General features: G+C 47.0%; 1 protein-coding gene across 2 annotated transcripts; it reads left to right on the forward strand.

The window, feature by feature from the left end:
• Positions 1-888: 888 nt before the first annotated feature.
• Positions 889-14,590, forward strand: LOC118391799 (rho GTPase-activating protein 35-like). Of its 2 annotated transcripts, XM_052457985.1 has the most exons (8): positions 889-1,352; positions 1,529-1,581; positions 5,099-8,997; positions 9,463-9,604; positions 10,103-10,180; positions 10,601-10,732; positions 13,279-13,384; positions 13,570-14,590. In XM_052457985.1, the coding sequence occupies exons 3-8, from the start codon at positions 5,275-5,277 to the stop codon at positions 13,973-13,975; spliced, it is 4,587 nt and encodes a 1,528-aa protein (XP_052313945.1). In that variant the 5' UTR covers positions 889-1,352; positions 1,529-1,581; positions 5,099-5,274; the 3' UTR covers positions 13,976-14,590. The 2 variants fall into 2 exon arrangements, with proteins under 2 accessions (XP_052313945.1, XP_052313946.1); XM_052457986.1 differs by having other exon boundaries at positions 889-1,581.
• The last annotated feature ends 342 nt before the right edge of the window (positions 14,591-14,932 follow it).

Below are 14,932 nucleotides of genomic sequence, written 5' to 3' on the forward strand. Positions count from 1 at the left end.
TCGGGCTAAATTATGACATATATATTGCAGTAGCACTGGCCCCATGCATAGACGTGTAAAACCTGTATTTATTTGTAGAAATAGACGTACACAACAGTAGGCTATAACAGTAGGCTACACCAGGGGGCGGCAATAGCCTTTACGGCATCAGATTTATAGAAACCCACAAGATAGGGTCGTCACTAGCTTCTTTCTGTACGATAGACATTAAAAACCAGTTCTTTACCCACAAAGTCTTTACCCACTTTACCCACAAAGTCTTTACCCACAAAGTTATAAACCCCGCCCATTTCAATGTATCTTCTTAAAATTTGATTTTAAACATAACTCTAATCTTAACCACGCTGCTAACCTTAACTAAGACAAAAAAAAGCTACAACTGTTTTTGTTGTTGCCAATTTTGCCTTTGTGGCAGTGGAATCTGACTTTGTTTTTGTGGAATCTGACTTTGTGGCTGTGAAATCTGACTTTGTGGTTATAGTCTCTAGAAGCTAGTGGAAACCCCAAGATAGAGTATATTGTACAATTTTGGATAGGAAATATTATTTTTTAGACAATGTTAAAAGGTTGGCCTATCCTTTTACTTGAAAGTATTTTAATCTATTTTGGGACTTTTTGGGACCTGTCTCAGAACAGGGATGAGCCTAATAATGATAATTTGAACAAATATTACTATGACGCATTGGGTGAATTTAGAGTAGGACACAATAATAAAAGAATAAGACAAAGACAACGACATAAGGCCTACAAAGCAGGCGATGTCATTTTGTTCAGACAAAATAGAACTTTATTAAAAATATATTGGTTAGTTTGCGAAAAGCAGGAATGCACAGAGATATATCACCGTCATTATCACCCTTGACATTTATTGGCTAAAGTCACCTTTGTAGCAGTGATGGTGATTGCGCGTGTCGGCATGACAGCAGCGTCTCGCCTTTGTAAATAGCGACGTTCTGCAGTTGTGTGTGTGCGCCGCTGGGCGAGTCTTCGCCGCGTCTGTCTCCGTAGCTCCCCATTTTCCGAGAAAAGGAGAGGAGAATTAGCTCCGGGAGGAGGGCCGCCGCCATTATTGGGAAGCTGGGGGAAAAAACACTTTCACACACACGCAATCTCTTGTTAAATTGATAAGGACGTTACCAATTTATTGTATGAAGCCAGTTTAGAATAAACCTTGTACGGCAATTGCAGCAACCTCGACTGGTGTCCCGTGCATGATCGATCCAGCATAATGTTGGCACAACAATGGACATAATAATTGGTCAAAAGCAACGTGGTGAACCAAGGAGAAGACGGTGAAACAAGCTTTTATTCTCCGAGGAGAGAAAAAAAAACAGGAAGATCATTGTTTTTACGTTAGTAGTTTTATTATCACAAAGACAACGAAAATATCAATGAAATTGGAAATAATCAAAATAGGGATATAGACTTAAAATTAATCTGTCAAGCTAACAATAACATATGTATAGTTATTTGTGTCTGTTTCGGAATCAAACGAGCCACATTTGTGTTTCTTGTCCATGTATATCAGGCGGCGAGGGCTGCGGCAAGCGCTGGCCTGACAGATTCAGGGAGAATGCGATGGTATGTATTCACTTTCTCCCCATTTTAATCTGAAACCCAGACGGAAACCAGTGTTCAAGATAAACATTCTCATCATCAATTTACTCACAATGTATCAATTGTCTGTTACAAATGTATCTTTGGGTGAATAGAGTGATGATTAAAAAGTGCAAGTGGATTCAGAAATACGAGGTGAATGGGTTTAGTTACGAGTCGGCTATTTCATTCTGTGGACAAGAGGCCTGGCGTGGCCAGTGCTTTTCATGCTTTTCATGAACATTCATTTCAAAATCGTTGTTAAATCCTTTCAAATGTGGATAAAGAGTTGTAACCAACCCACTATATATTGACAATGTCGAACAATATGGCGCAATTTTGTTTGCGCTTCTGAATATAGAAAGTTATGTATCTTTACAATCAGAGGGTAGGGTAATGACTTGCTTGTTTTCATTTCCAAATAACTTGCCTGTTCAATCTGGTTGTCAGTCAGGCCTCGCACAGCTGAGCTTCGTGATGGACTGCCTACTTTGCCTTTGATGGGCTATTTAGACATGTTTAAAATGCTGGATTTTATATAGGTTTAGAATATATGGAGATGCCTCCTTTTGTAAACAATAATAATGGAAACAGTTTTATTAAATGGCAGTAGCCTGTCAGTTTGTAGTCCACATTTCATGTCTATTGATACAGTAAGTACATCGATAGTCTATTTACATGTGTGATTTTATCACAATAATAAAGTGTGATTTGTTTTCTGGCTGTACTTTGTGCATCCTCTTGTCATAATTTGGTTGTAGTTATGGAGTATCTCCAGTATGGCCCCTTCCTCAGTGTCAAATATACTGCTTGGCAATTTGACAGACAAGAGTACACCAAACCTTACCTGATTCTAATGCTGGTGATGATGATAGGTTACTGTCTACATACAGTAGACTGGATTATGCTAATTAGTGATTGTCTGTATGCTGGGCAGATCTTTCATCTGTTGTTTTTTCTTTGTTTGGCAACAGTATAAACACAGCAATTAGGAAGCTATTACAATAAGAACAGTGCAAACAGACCTCTGGATGATGAGTTTATATTTTTGTTCCTGTCTAAAGAGGTTGATGTTTACCTAAATGTGTGTTGTCATTCATCCATGATCATGATATTCAGGATCAAGGCCATAGTCAAGAGCATAGATCCTTAATAGTGACCAGCTAAAGGTCCCAGTTGGCAAGGAAACCAAGAGCACTGCTTAGCCCTTTGTCTGAAGAGGTCCTTGGCCACCATCGAGATAAGGACGTATCTTACATGGTTATGAGACACACAGACCATCCATCCCCTCAATGCTTTTGGCTAGCGATAGGTAGGATGGGACTCCAATTAGTGTGAGTGCTTGTCCTCTTCCTCCCCTTCACTCCCATCCCTGCTCACACTCCAAAACCTGCCAAGTCATAAAGTAGGCAGAAAAAGACCCTAAAAAAATATAGCTCTGAGCAGAAGTACAGTACAGCCTTGTGGCTAGGGAACCTAACTGCTAACTAGCAGGTTAATGATCTAAATCCCAAGTTGATTCGTCCCGTTTAACATGACCAACTCCTCACATGTTGTATTGTACTTGATGTTGTATTGCAGTTGTTGTGATCCTTTTATGGGATTGTCAGTAGCCTACATGTGATACGTTTGTCATTGAGTTGAAGTATGTGTATTCATGGCGGAGAGTACCCATGTCTCCGGTCCCATTTAGGCTCCTTTCATGTGACATCTCTCATACAAGGCAAAAAAAGAAAATGTAATCTTTTCAGTACATACGCCCTCAACATATTTAGTGTCTTGCTTGTTTTGCAGGGATATTGAGTTTTTCTTTGTATATTGCATTTGTTGTTTGGTTGTTCCATGTCATTTCAGCAAGCCATCAAACCCACCATCTCAGATTGTTCAGAAATCGTTTCTGTAGTTAGAAATGTGTAAGATTAGCATCCCTGCCACGTTATTTTGTTGAGATATAATTTGATCTCTGAGAAATTAAACAAATTGATTGTACATCAATTGGCCATTTTTAATTCATAGGATTCATAAAATATTTAATAAATTAAGTACCGTACGTTATTATTTGGACCAAATAGTTTTCTATCAAACACAAAAACATGTTTCTGAAACCGTTCTATTTACTCCTCCCCTCAGCAGCCTCCACTGGGATACAGTATCACTTTTCTATTTCTGACAACTAGTATGGAGTTGTGGCTCTGAGAATTGTTTCTTCATCCTTTGTAATGTATTCTCAGTGAATTTGGATTAGGCAATTTCAGCCACACCTGTTGCTGACAGGTGTATAAAATCGAGCACACATCCTTGCAGTCTTCATAGACAAACATTCGCAGTACAAATGGCCTTACTGAAGAGCTCAGTGACTTTCAACATGCCACTGTCATAGGATCCCACCTTTCTAACAAGTCAGTTAATCAACTTTCTGTCCTGCTAGAGCTTCCCCGGTCAACTGTATGGGCCGTTGTGAAATGGAAACGTCTAGGAGCAAGCACTTGCTCAGTCGTGAAGCACGTAGCATGTGAAAATTGTCTGTCTTCGGTTGCAACACTCACTACCAAGTTCCAAACTGTCTCTGGAAGCAACGTCAGCACAAGAACTGTTTGTCGGGAGATTCATGAAATGGGTTTCCATGGCCGAGCAGCTACACACAAGCCTAAGATCAAATGTGCAGTGCCAAGCGTCGGCTGGAGTGGTGTAAAGCTCCACACATTGACTCTGTACCGGTACCCCTCCCTCCCCTGTATGTAGTCTCGCTATCGTTATTTTACTGATGCTCTTTAATTACTTGGTATTTTTATTTCTTATTCATATTTTTTTTAACTGCATTGTTGTTTAGTGGCTCGTAAGTAAGCATTTCACCGTAAGGTCTGTTGTATTAGGCACGTGTGACTAATAACATTTGATTAGATTTTTGATATACTCGTTGTTGGGGTGGGATTGGAATGGGGGGGTCCGTGACTGACTTTTGACCTTTGGATTCCTCGTGTAACTTATTGTTAGAAAAAAAGTTTGGTCCAAGTTGGATGTTAGGTACTATATTTATTGACTATTATATGAATCCTATACATTTTAAATGGCCAATTTGGATGCAATCAATTAGGCCAATTTATATTAAAACAAAATAATGTTGCAGGAATACTAATGTTCTGTTTCTAACAACAGAAACGATTTCAGAACACTCTGAGATGGTGTGTGTCAACTCTTTGTTGTACTTTTTGAGCTGGAACGACCCTGTTCTATTAAAAGGCCAGCCCAGATTGAGAGCGGATTAGAAATGAGAAATTCTTGCCCCTACTCAGTGTTCTCTCATTAAGTTGAAGGGAAATTATTCTCAGTCTTGTCTTTTAACCACTGTCGTTCTTGTGAAAGTGTTTGACTGTTCTTTTTATGAAGAGAGCAGACATAAGGTTAACTTGGCTCAAACTAATATTTGTTCCTCTTTTAAACATGAATTAAGATTTTGTTTAGCTAATTATTTGATTTTTGTGCTCTCTTTTTTTCCTGACAGGCTCATAGCTACATTAGGAATGACTGAGAGAAGCCTCTGCCTTTGCTACACCCCTACACTGCTGTTGATAAAACATGAAGCACACTAGAGGAAACACCAACTAATCTGCCACTCACATCAGGTGTACTCTTCTATCGAGTCCCTGAATATGGCAGGATGAGTGTCAGCAGACGATAATGATGGCGAAAAAGCAGGATGCGAAGTCACCCACATACAACCTTATTGTTGTGGGTTTGTCAGGGACGGAGAAAGAGAAGGGCCAGTGTGGAGTGGGCAAGTCCTGCCTGTGCAACCGCTTTGTGCGCCCCAGTGCTGATGACTTCTATCTGGACCACACGTCAGTGCTGAGCACCAGCGACTTTGGGGGCAGAGTGGTTAACAATGACCACTTCCTGTTCTGGGGGGAGGTGGGGCGGGTGGTGGAGGAGGGGCCGGAGTGCAGGATGCATGTGGTGGAGCAGACCGAGTTCATTGATGACCAGACGTTCCAGCCACACCGCAGCACTGCCATGCAGCCCTACATCAAGAGGGCGGCCTCCACCAAGCTGGCCTCTGCAGAGAAGCTTATGTACTTCTGCACGGACCAGCTGGGGCTGGAGCAGGACTTTGAGCAGAAGCAGATGCCTGAGGGCAAGATACAGGCTGACGGGTTCATGCTCTGTATGGATGTCAGTAGGGGGATGAACCGCAACTTTGACGACCAGTTGAAGTTTGTCACAAACCTTTACGGTCATCTGAGCAAAACAAAGAAGCCCATTGTGCTGGTCTTAACCAAGTGTGATGAGGGGGTTGAACGCTACATCAAAGATTCTCACACCTTTGCCATCACTAAAAAGAGTCTTCCAGTAGTGGAGACATCTGCACGCTCTAACATCAATGTTGACCTAGCCTTCATTGCTTTGGTGCAACTCATTGATAAGAGCAGGGGCAAGCCCAAGATCATTCCTTACTTTGAAGCCCTCAAGCTCCAGAGTCAGCAGATAGCCCTGGCTAAAGACCGATACGAATGGCTAGTCAACCGCATAGTGAAGAACCACAACGAGACATGGCTTAACACCAGCCGACGCATGCACAGCTCCTCAGAGTTCAAGGAATACGTCTTTCTAGAGGGTACAGCGAAATGCAAGAAGCTCTTCCAGCAGCATGTGTACCGCCTGAAACAGGAGCACATTGAGAGACGTCGGAAAATCTATCTGAGCACTCTTCCTCTAGCACTTAGCTCCCTGGTGCCTGACCTGGATGAGATTGACCAGCTGAGCTGGTCTGGGGTTCAGAAGGTCCTGGAGTCCAAGCAGCACTTTGCCCATTGGTTTGTGGTTTTGGAGGACTCTCCATGGGAGGACACGTCTCACATAGATAACATGGAGGATGAGCGCATCCCCTCAGACCTGTTGGAGACGGCCCCAGCCGAGTACATTTTCAACGCCCACCTGGAGCACCTGAGGAATGAGTGCAAGCGGGCCGAGATGAGGCAGGAGTTCAAGCACAAGTTGGCCTGTTCTCCCTTTGTCACGCCTGGCAAGCCCTGGGAAGAGGCCCGCAGCTTCATCATGAACGAAGACTTCTACCAATGGTTGGAGGAATCAGAGTACCTGGACCTTTACAACCGCCACCAGAAAGAGATAATAGACCACGCTAAGGAGGACTTCCAGGAGCTGCTGCTGGAGTACTCTGAGCTCTTCTATGAGCTGGAGGTGGATGCCAAGCCCAGCAAGGAGAAGATGGGGGCCATCCAGGAGGTTCTAGGGGAGGAGCAGAGGTTCAAGACCCTGCAGAAGCTTCCAGCTGAGAGAGATGCTCTGGTGTTGAAGCATATCCACTTTGTCTACCACCCAACCAAGGAGACCTGTCCCAGCAGCCCACAGTGTGGAGACTTCAAGATAGAGCAGCTCCTGGCCTCACGTTTCCCAACATGCTACCCATTCTTCAATGTGAAGTCCCATTTTGGGGATATTAAAGCTGACCGAATCAACCTTGTGATATTGGGCAAAGACGGACTGGCCAGGGAGTTTGCCAATGAGATCAGGACTCTGTGTACCAATGACGACCGGTATGTGCTGGATGGGAAAATGTATGAGCTGACCCTGCGACCCATCGAGGGAAACGTACGACTTCCTGTAAATTCCTTTCACACTCCCACTTTCACACCCCATGGATGCCTGTGTCTGTACAACTCAAAAGAGTCCCTAACTTACGTCGTAGAAAGCATTGAAAGGTTGCGGGAGTCAACTATAGGTAGAAGGGACAGCCATATAGCTCAGCTTTTAACATCTCTGCTCTTGGTTACTAAAAGGGGAGTAGGGACATATGCAGATATTGGGGGAGAAACTGCTTTAGGCCTAATAAAACAGGGACAGCAGGTAGCAAGGAGACTGCAGTGTAGCTTCCTAGACCCAGCCTCTCCTGGTGTGGGCTATGGGCACAATGTGAATGACAGTCAGATCAATCAAGTATTGAGGGGTCTCCTGGACTCTAGGAGGAGCTCATCTTTTAGTAGCAGCTCCCCACCTCTGCCCCCTAAACCTCCAGGCCCAAGAGACTCTCCTCACCAGCCCAGCCCAGAGGCAGACATCCGCATCGTCATGTGCTTGATGTGTGGAGACAATTATGACGTGGAACAGCTCCTCTCTCCCTTCCTACTGCCTCAGCACTGCAGGCCAACATCCAATAGTGGGACCTCAGTGATACTGGAGCAGACAGTGGGGCCTCACAAACAGGTGATTGAGCTCTCCCTTCTTTCCTACCACGCCTCCTTCTCCCTGCGGAAGAGCAGATTAGTGCATGGCTACATTGCTGTGTACTCAGCCCGCCGCAAGGCCTCCCTGGAGACTCTATGTGCCTTTCTGTGTGAGATCCAGGACATCATCCCTGTTCAGCTGCTGGCAGTAGGGGAGAGCCAGGTGGAGCTCACAGAAAGTGAGTCTGCCAGAGAGCAGCTAGTCCAGGGAGAGGAGCTGGCCCAAGAGATAGAAGGCAGGTTCAACAGTGTGGTGTGTGGGTCTGGAGGGGTGGTGGGCGGCCTGCACAGGATAGAGATGTTCCAGCACTTCCTGATGGAGGTGGTGGAGAAACGCAACATTGTGGAGGCAACACACATGTATGATAACGTGGCTGAGGCCTGCACTAACGACACTGCCTACTCCCCTCGCTGTAGCTCACCCAGCCCTGGCAACATGTTCCTAGACTCTGATGTGGATGATGTGGAGCCCTCCCCACCCTACTTCGATGGCACACTCACCTCCCATAGTGGGGGCTTCAACCTGCCTGACCTGGACTCCAGCGATGTCTCTGTCATCTCTGACATCAGCTCCTTTGAGAACAAACTCAACAGCAAGGTCCCTCCCCAGGTGAGGCCCAAGCCCACTGTGACCTTTGACTTCCGGAAGGTGGGCCGAAACCCCTACAACACGGATACCATGGGCCACCGTCGCTCCCTGCCCTCTGCTGTGACATGGGTACCAGGTGGGGACGGAGGTTACGACCCCTCAGACTATGCAGAGCCTATGGATGCTGTGTCCAAGCCCCGGCCCAGCAACGAGGAGATCATCTACTCTGTGCCCCATGACAGCACGCAGGGCAAGATAATCACCATCCGCAACGCCAACAGGATGCACTCAAATGGGAACGGCTCGGACAGTGAGGCAGACAGCAGTTCCCTGGAGCGCTGCAGGAAGTTCTCGGCGGCGGGGGTGAAGCCCCGACTGTACCGTGACCGCTCCAAACGCCTGGGTAAGTTCAGCAGCTTTCGCACTAGCTTCATTGGCAGCGACGACGAGATGGGGGCCCTGCCAAAGACCAAGGAGGATGAGTTTGGAACCCTGAAAGGAGACATCATCAATGAGGAGGGAGAGGACCCCAAGAAGAGGAACATTCTGAAAAGCCTACGGCGAACTGCCAAGGTACGTGTTTCTTCACTTAGTATTCTTCTCTTAACTTCTAATGGGTTAGCACTATAATTTTCAAGTTTGAATGACTATTGTCTTTCAAGTTTAGGTAAATGGATGGCTAGCTTTGATACGATAAACGTGGTTAAGTATTGACAACATGGTTTATATGATTTCTCATGTGAACTCTACTTTCTAAATAACTTTTTTGATGTGTAATTGCTTGATTGTTTTCATCAGAACTATTCCTGCATGCTAATATTCTATTCACATAAAGTAAGTTCAAAAGTGAGTGGATAGAATTTAAGCCTGTATTTCAGAATGACTAAGACTAGATGCGGCAGCTGTTCATGCTGAATACATAAAGGCACATTTGGTTTGCCAGCTTACAGCTGAATTGAAAATAGTGTTGACATAATGAATAACCATTCTAATATGGACTTGGTCATTAACAATTTCAACATTCCTGTTTCTGTGCAGAAAACCAGACCAAAGCCTCGGCCCTCTATTCCCAAGCCCCTGGAGAGCAACTATTTCGGGGTACCCCTGGTCAATGTGGTGTTCCCAGACAGACCTATCCCACTTTTTATTGACAAGTGTGTCCACTTCATTGAGACCACAGGTAGGTCACCGTTTTCTGTCTCCTCTTCTCCCCTGTGTTTGTGTGTGTATTTGTCTTGTTCATTATGCTATTTGATGTGGATGCTGTCCAACACTTAGGCAGAATCTTATTGTTGATAATTCTGAGGTAAATCTGTGGTGCTGAATTATGAAAATGTGTAATGTCTTTTTAGTGGTGCACTGTGAAAGTTTTACTTACAATATTCACTTTATGAGATTGTTAATTTTCAATGTGCTTTAATGTAAGCCCTTCTGGATGAGGGCATCCGCTAAATGAAAAAACTGTAACGTGAATGTAATGATTATTTTTCATCCCAACTCTATTTACGTTTAATAAGCCAAGAAGAACTAACTACACTAGAGCAAATGTAGCCAGTGATCAAGTTCTGTACTTCAGCAGTGCCCTCATTGACTTCACAGGAAATTGATAATGATGTAATACAGATGGAGTCGATGGAATGAAGCATTCTTCCTGGTTTCAATCTCTGTCTTTCTGCAGGGCTCAACACAGAGGGGCTGTACAGGGTGAGCGGGAACAAGTGTGAGATGGAGAGCATGCAGAGGCAGTTTGACCAGGGTGAGTTACTTTACCTAGTCCTGTCTGGTCTAAAACATTGTATCAGACCCATGGATGGATTGACTGTAATACTCACCACACTCTGTCCCTAACCCCTGGACTAACCCTGGTTAGTTATTTGGCTAATCAATATATTGACACATGAGCTGTAGAGGAAATTATGGCCTACAACAAAATATATTTAGAACAGTGACAAAGCCGACTACCTCTTACACACTATTCCTATTCTTCTCTCTTCCCCTTTCTCTCCTCCCCTTTCTCTCCTCCCTCCCCTACCTGTTTTTCTCCCCTTTTCTCTCCTTCTACCCCTCACCTCCCTCTACCACTCCCTCCTCTTTCTCTTCTTCTACATCTCACCTTCCTCTCCCTCTCCCCCATCTTGTTTTACCTCTCTATCCCTCTACCTACTTTCTTCTCTAGACCATGGGCTGGACCTAGTGGAGAAGGACTTTGCCATCAACACGGTGGCTGGGGCTCTGAAGGCCTTCTTCTCTGAGTTGCCGGAGCCGTTGGTGCCCTGCATTCTGCAGGTGGAGCTGCTCGAGGCCTTCAGTAAGACATATAGCTGGCTGGGGTTAGGGAGGGGTACTGGGGTTCTGGAGAGCTCAGTAAGACATATAGCTGGCTGGGGTTAGGAAGGGGTACTGGGGTTCTGGAGAGCTCAGTAAGACATGGAGCAGGCTGGGGTTAGGGAGGGGTACTGGGGTTCTGGAGAGCTCAGTAAGACATATAGCTGGCTGGGGTTAGGGAGGGGTACTGGGGTTCTGGAGAGCTCAGTAAGACATGGAGCAGGCTGGGGTTAGGAAGGGGTTCTGGAGAGCTCAGTAAGACATTGAGCAGGCTGGGGTTAGGAAGGGGTTCTGGAGAGCTCAGTAAGACATTGAGCAGGCTGGGGTTAGGAAGGGGTTCTGGAGAGCTCAGTAAGACATGGAGCAGGCTGGGGTTAGGAAGGGGTTCTGGAGAGCTCAGTAAGACATTGAGCAGGCTGGGGTTAGGAAGGGGTACTGGGGTTCTGGAGAGCTCAGTAAGACATGGAGCAGGCTGGGGTTAGGAAGGGGTTCTGGAGAGCTCAGTAAGACATGGAGCAGGCTGGGGTTAGGAAGGGGTTCTGGAGAGCTCAGTAAGACATTGAGCAGGCTGGGGTTAGGAAGGGGTACTGGGGTTCTGGAGAGCTCAGTAAGACATGGAGCAGGCTGGGGTTAGGAAGGGGTTCTGGAGAGCTCAGTAAGACATGGAGCAGGCTGGGGTTAGGAAGGGGTTCTGGAGAGCTCAGTAAGACATTGAGCAGGCTGGGGTTAGGAAGGGGTACTGGGGTTCTGGAGAGCTCAGTAAGACATGGAGCAGGCTGGGGTTAGGAAGGGGTACTGGGGTTCTGGAGAGCTCAGTAAGACATTGAGCAGGCTGGGGTTAGGAAGGGGTACTGGGGTTCTGGAGAGCTCAGTAAGACATATAGCTGGCTGGGGTTAGGGAGGGGTACTGGGGTTCTGGAGAGCTCAGTAAGACATATAGCTGGCTGGGGTTAGGGAGGGGTACTGGGGTTCTGGAGAGCTCAGTAAGACATGGAGCAGGCTGGGGTTAGGAAGGGGTACTGGGGTTCTGGAGAGCTCAGTAAGACATTGAGCAGGCTGGGGTTAGGAAGGGGTACTGGGGTTCTGGAGAGCTCAGTAAGACATTGAGCAGGCTGGGGTTAGGGAGGGGTACTGGGGTTCTGGAGAGCTCAGTAAGACATTGAGCAGGCTGGGGTTAGGAAGGGGTACTGGGGTTCTGGAGAGCTCAGTAAGACATTGAGCAGGCTGGGGTTAGGGAGGGGTACTGGGGTTCTGGAGGGCTCAGTAAGACATGGAGAAGGCTGGGGTTAGGGAGGGGTACTGGGGTTCTGGGGAGCTCCGTCAGACATGGAGCAGGCTGGGGTTAGGGAGGGGTACTGGGGTTCTGGAGAGCTCAGTAAGACATTGAATAGGGTGGGGTTAGGAAGGGGTACTCGGGTTCTGGAGAGCTCAGTAAGACATTGAGCAGGCTGGTGTTAGGGAGGGGTACTGGGGTTCTGGAGAGCTCAGTAAGACATGGAGCTGGCTGGGGTTAGGTAGGGGTACTGGGGTTCTGAAGGATTCAGTAAGACATGGAGCAGGGTTTGTTTAGGGAGGGGTACAAGGGTTCTGAAGGGTTCAGTAAGACTTGGAGCAGGGTGGGGTTAGGGAGGGGTACAAGGGTTCAGTAAGACATGGAGCAGGGTGGGGTTAGGGAGGTGTACTGGGGTTCTGGAGAGCTCAGTAAGACATGGAGCTGGCTGGGGTTAGGTAGGGGTACTGGGGTTCTGAAGGATTCAGTAAGACATGGAGCAGGGTTTGTTTAGGGAGGGGTACAAGGGTTCTGAAGGGTTCAGTAAGACTTGGAGCAGGGTGGGGTTAGGGAGGGGTACAAGGGTTCTGAAGGGTTCAGTAAGACATGGAGCAGGGTGGGGTTAGGGAGGGGTACAAGGGTTCAGTAAGACATGGAGCAGGGTGGGGTTAGGGAGGGGTACAGGGGTTCTGAAGGGTTCAGTAAGACATGGAGCAGGGTGGGGTTAGGGAGGTGTACTGGGGTTCTGAAGGGTTCAGTAAGACATGGAGCAGGGTGGGGTTAGGGAGGGGTACAAGGGTTCTGAAGGGTTCAGTAAGACATGGAGCAGGGTGGGGTTAGGGACGGGTACAAGGGTTCTGAAGGGTTCAGTAAGACATGGAGCAGGGTGGGGTTAGGGAGGTGTACTGGGGTTCTGAAGGGTTCAGTAAGACGTGGAGCAGGGTGGGGTTAGGGAGGGGTACAAGGGTTCTGAAGGGTTCAGTAAGACATTGAGCAGGGTGGGGGAGTCAGGGTGGGGTACAAGGGTGGTGCTGAATGGTTGTTCAGGGAGTGATTCTTGTGATTTTTGACAGTCAAGTTCTTACAGGGTGAGTAAGTGTTGGGGAGGATAAGGATATGTCGTGTTTTGTTCTCAGAAAATATAATATATTATAACTATGTGTGTCGATGTATACTGTATGTAGTACTGCATATGGAGTAACAGTGTTGAAAACATGTGAGTCATATCACTGACCCCCTCCCTGTGTGTGTGTGCACAGAAATCAATGACAGGGAACAAAGGCTCTACACCATGAAGGATGTGCTGAGGAAGTTCCCCAGGGAGAACTATGACGTTTTCAGATTTGTCATGAGCCACTTACACAAGTGAGTGCAGATCAGACTGGCTAACTGTTCCATTCTATGACCTTGGCCCTGACTGCATTGTGACCGTTTGCACGTTTTGTAACATGTATCATCAAGTAGCTCTTACACCTGTGTAATAATGTTATTACACTAGTAGCTGTTGTCATGCTGTTGTTGATGGAGGTGTATTGTGTTGTCTCTCCCAGGGTGAGCCAGCTGAGCAGACAGAACCTGATGACCAGTGAGAATCTGTCCATCTGTTTCTGGCCCACTCTGATGCGGCCAGACTTCACCACCATGGACGCCCTGACGGCCACGCGGACCTACCAGACAATCATCGAGACCTTCATCCACCAGTGTGCTTTCTTCTTCTACAACCAGCCCCTCCTGGACTCCCCCACTGGCCTGGCTGGCCTCCCTGCCTCCCCCACCACCACCCTCACCGGTGGCTCTACCTATTCCTGCTACCGCTCCTCCCCTCCCCCCACCACCACGCAATTCAGCCCCCTGCAGCAGTCGCCCCCCACCACCCCCCAGTCACCCCTGCAGTCCCTCCTTCCCCCCCTCCACCAACACCCCCACTGCACCCCCACCGAGCAAGAAACACTGTAAAAGACACTGTGAAAGACACTGAGAAGGGAGCACACGCCGTACCCCTGATCTGACCTGATCCTCCGTCACTTACACACACACACACAAACACACACACCAACACACACACTGACACTACCTTGTTTGGTCATTGATAATAACATAGATAAAGAGAGAGAGGAGACGAGGAGCGCTTGACAAACAAACTTGCCACTAGTGAACAGCATCCAGCTGACCTGCCACCTGTGTGCCAGTGCAGATTCCAATGCTGACTCTTCCCCTCCACCCCCTATAGCCCCTGATAACCTGGAATGCGACTCTAGGACTCGCCAACAGGAGGCCCAGGGGAAAGAACAGAGTGGGTTTCATTGTTACAGTAAGACTCTCTCTGCCAACCAACCATTTTAACCCTAATGATACACTATAATGAAAAAGTCCAAGCCTCCATGTCAAGTTGGAAGATATGATTTGTGCCCATAGCTATGTTGTTATTTGTGTATAATAATTTTACATCTGTTTGTTAATGAAAGTAGCCACTGGATGTGTGGACTGTGCTCTGAAGGCTGTCGGCAGTAACGTGCCACACCGCTGTTTGGGGAGCCTACCTCTCTGCCTGAAGGACCCCTGCTATGTGGTTGGGGGGGTTCAGTGGGGATGGGGGGGGGGTGATTTGGGAGAGTGGGGGGACATCCAAGGATGCACTTTAATGGTCAGAGTGTTTTTGTTGAAAAAAATGTATCCAAAAGGGTGTTGTTGGGCCAGAATGTTTTAGTGTGATGAGTTCCCAGCTCAATCAGCCATACCCATTGCCTCTCTGAAGGGGCCTTGGCAGATCAAAATGTTGTTTACATCCAAACCCTTGTATTTGTATCCACATACTTATCTGAAGCACTTTTAAACTCTAGTGTGAAGTTCCATGAAATACAACCTTGATCAATTGGCTTTGTTTTAATGGCTGGGTGGGTGTGGCAGTAGTAG

Source organism: Oncorhynchus keta, chromosome 12 (genome assembly GCF_023373465.1).
Source record: "Oncorhynchus keta strain PuntledgeMale-10-30-2019 chromosome 12, Oket_V2, whole genome shotgun sequence".
Lineage (NCBI taxonomy): Eukaryota > Metazoa > Chordata > Actinopteri > Salmoniformes > Salmonidae > Oncorhynchus > Oncorhynchus keta.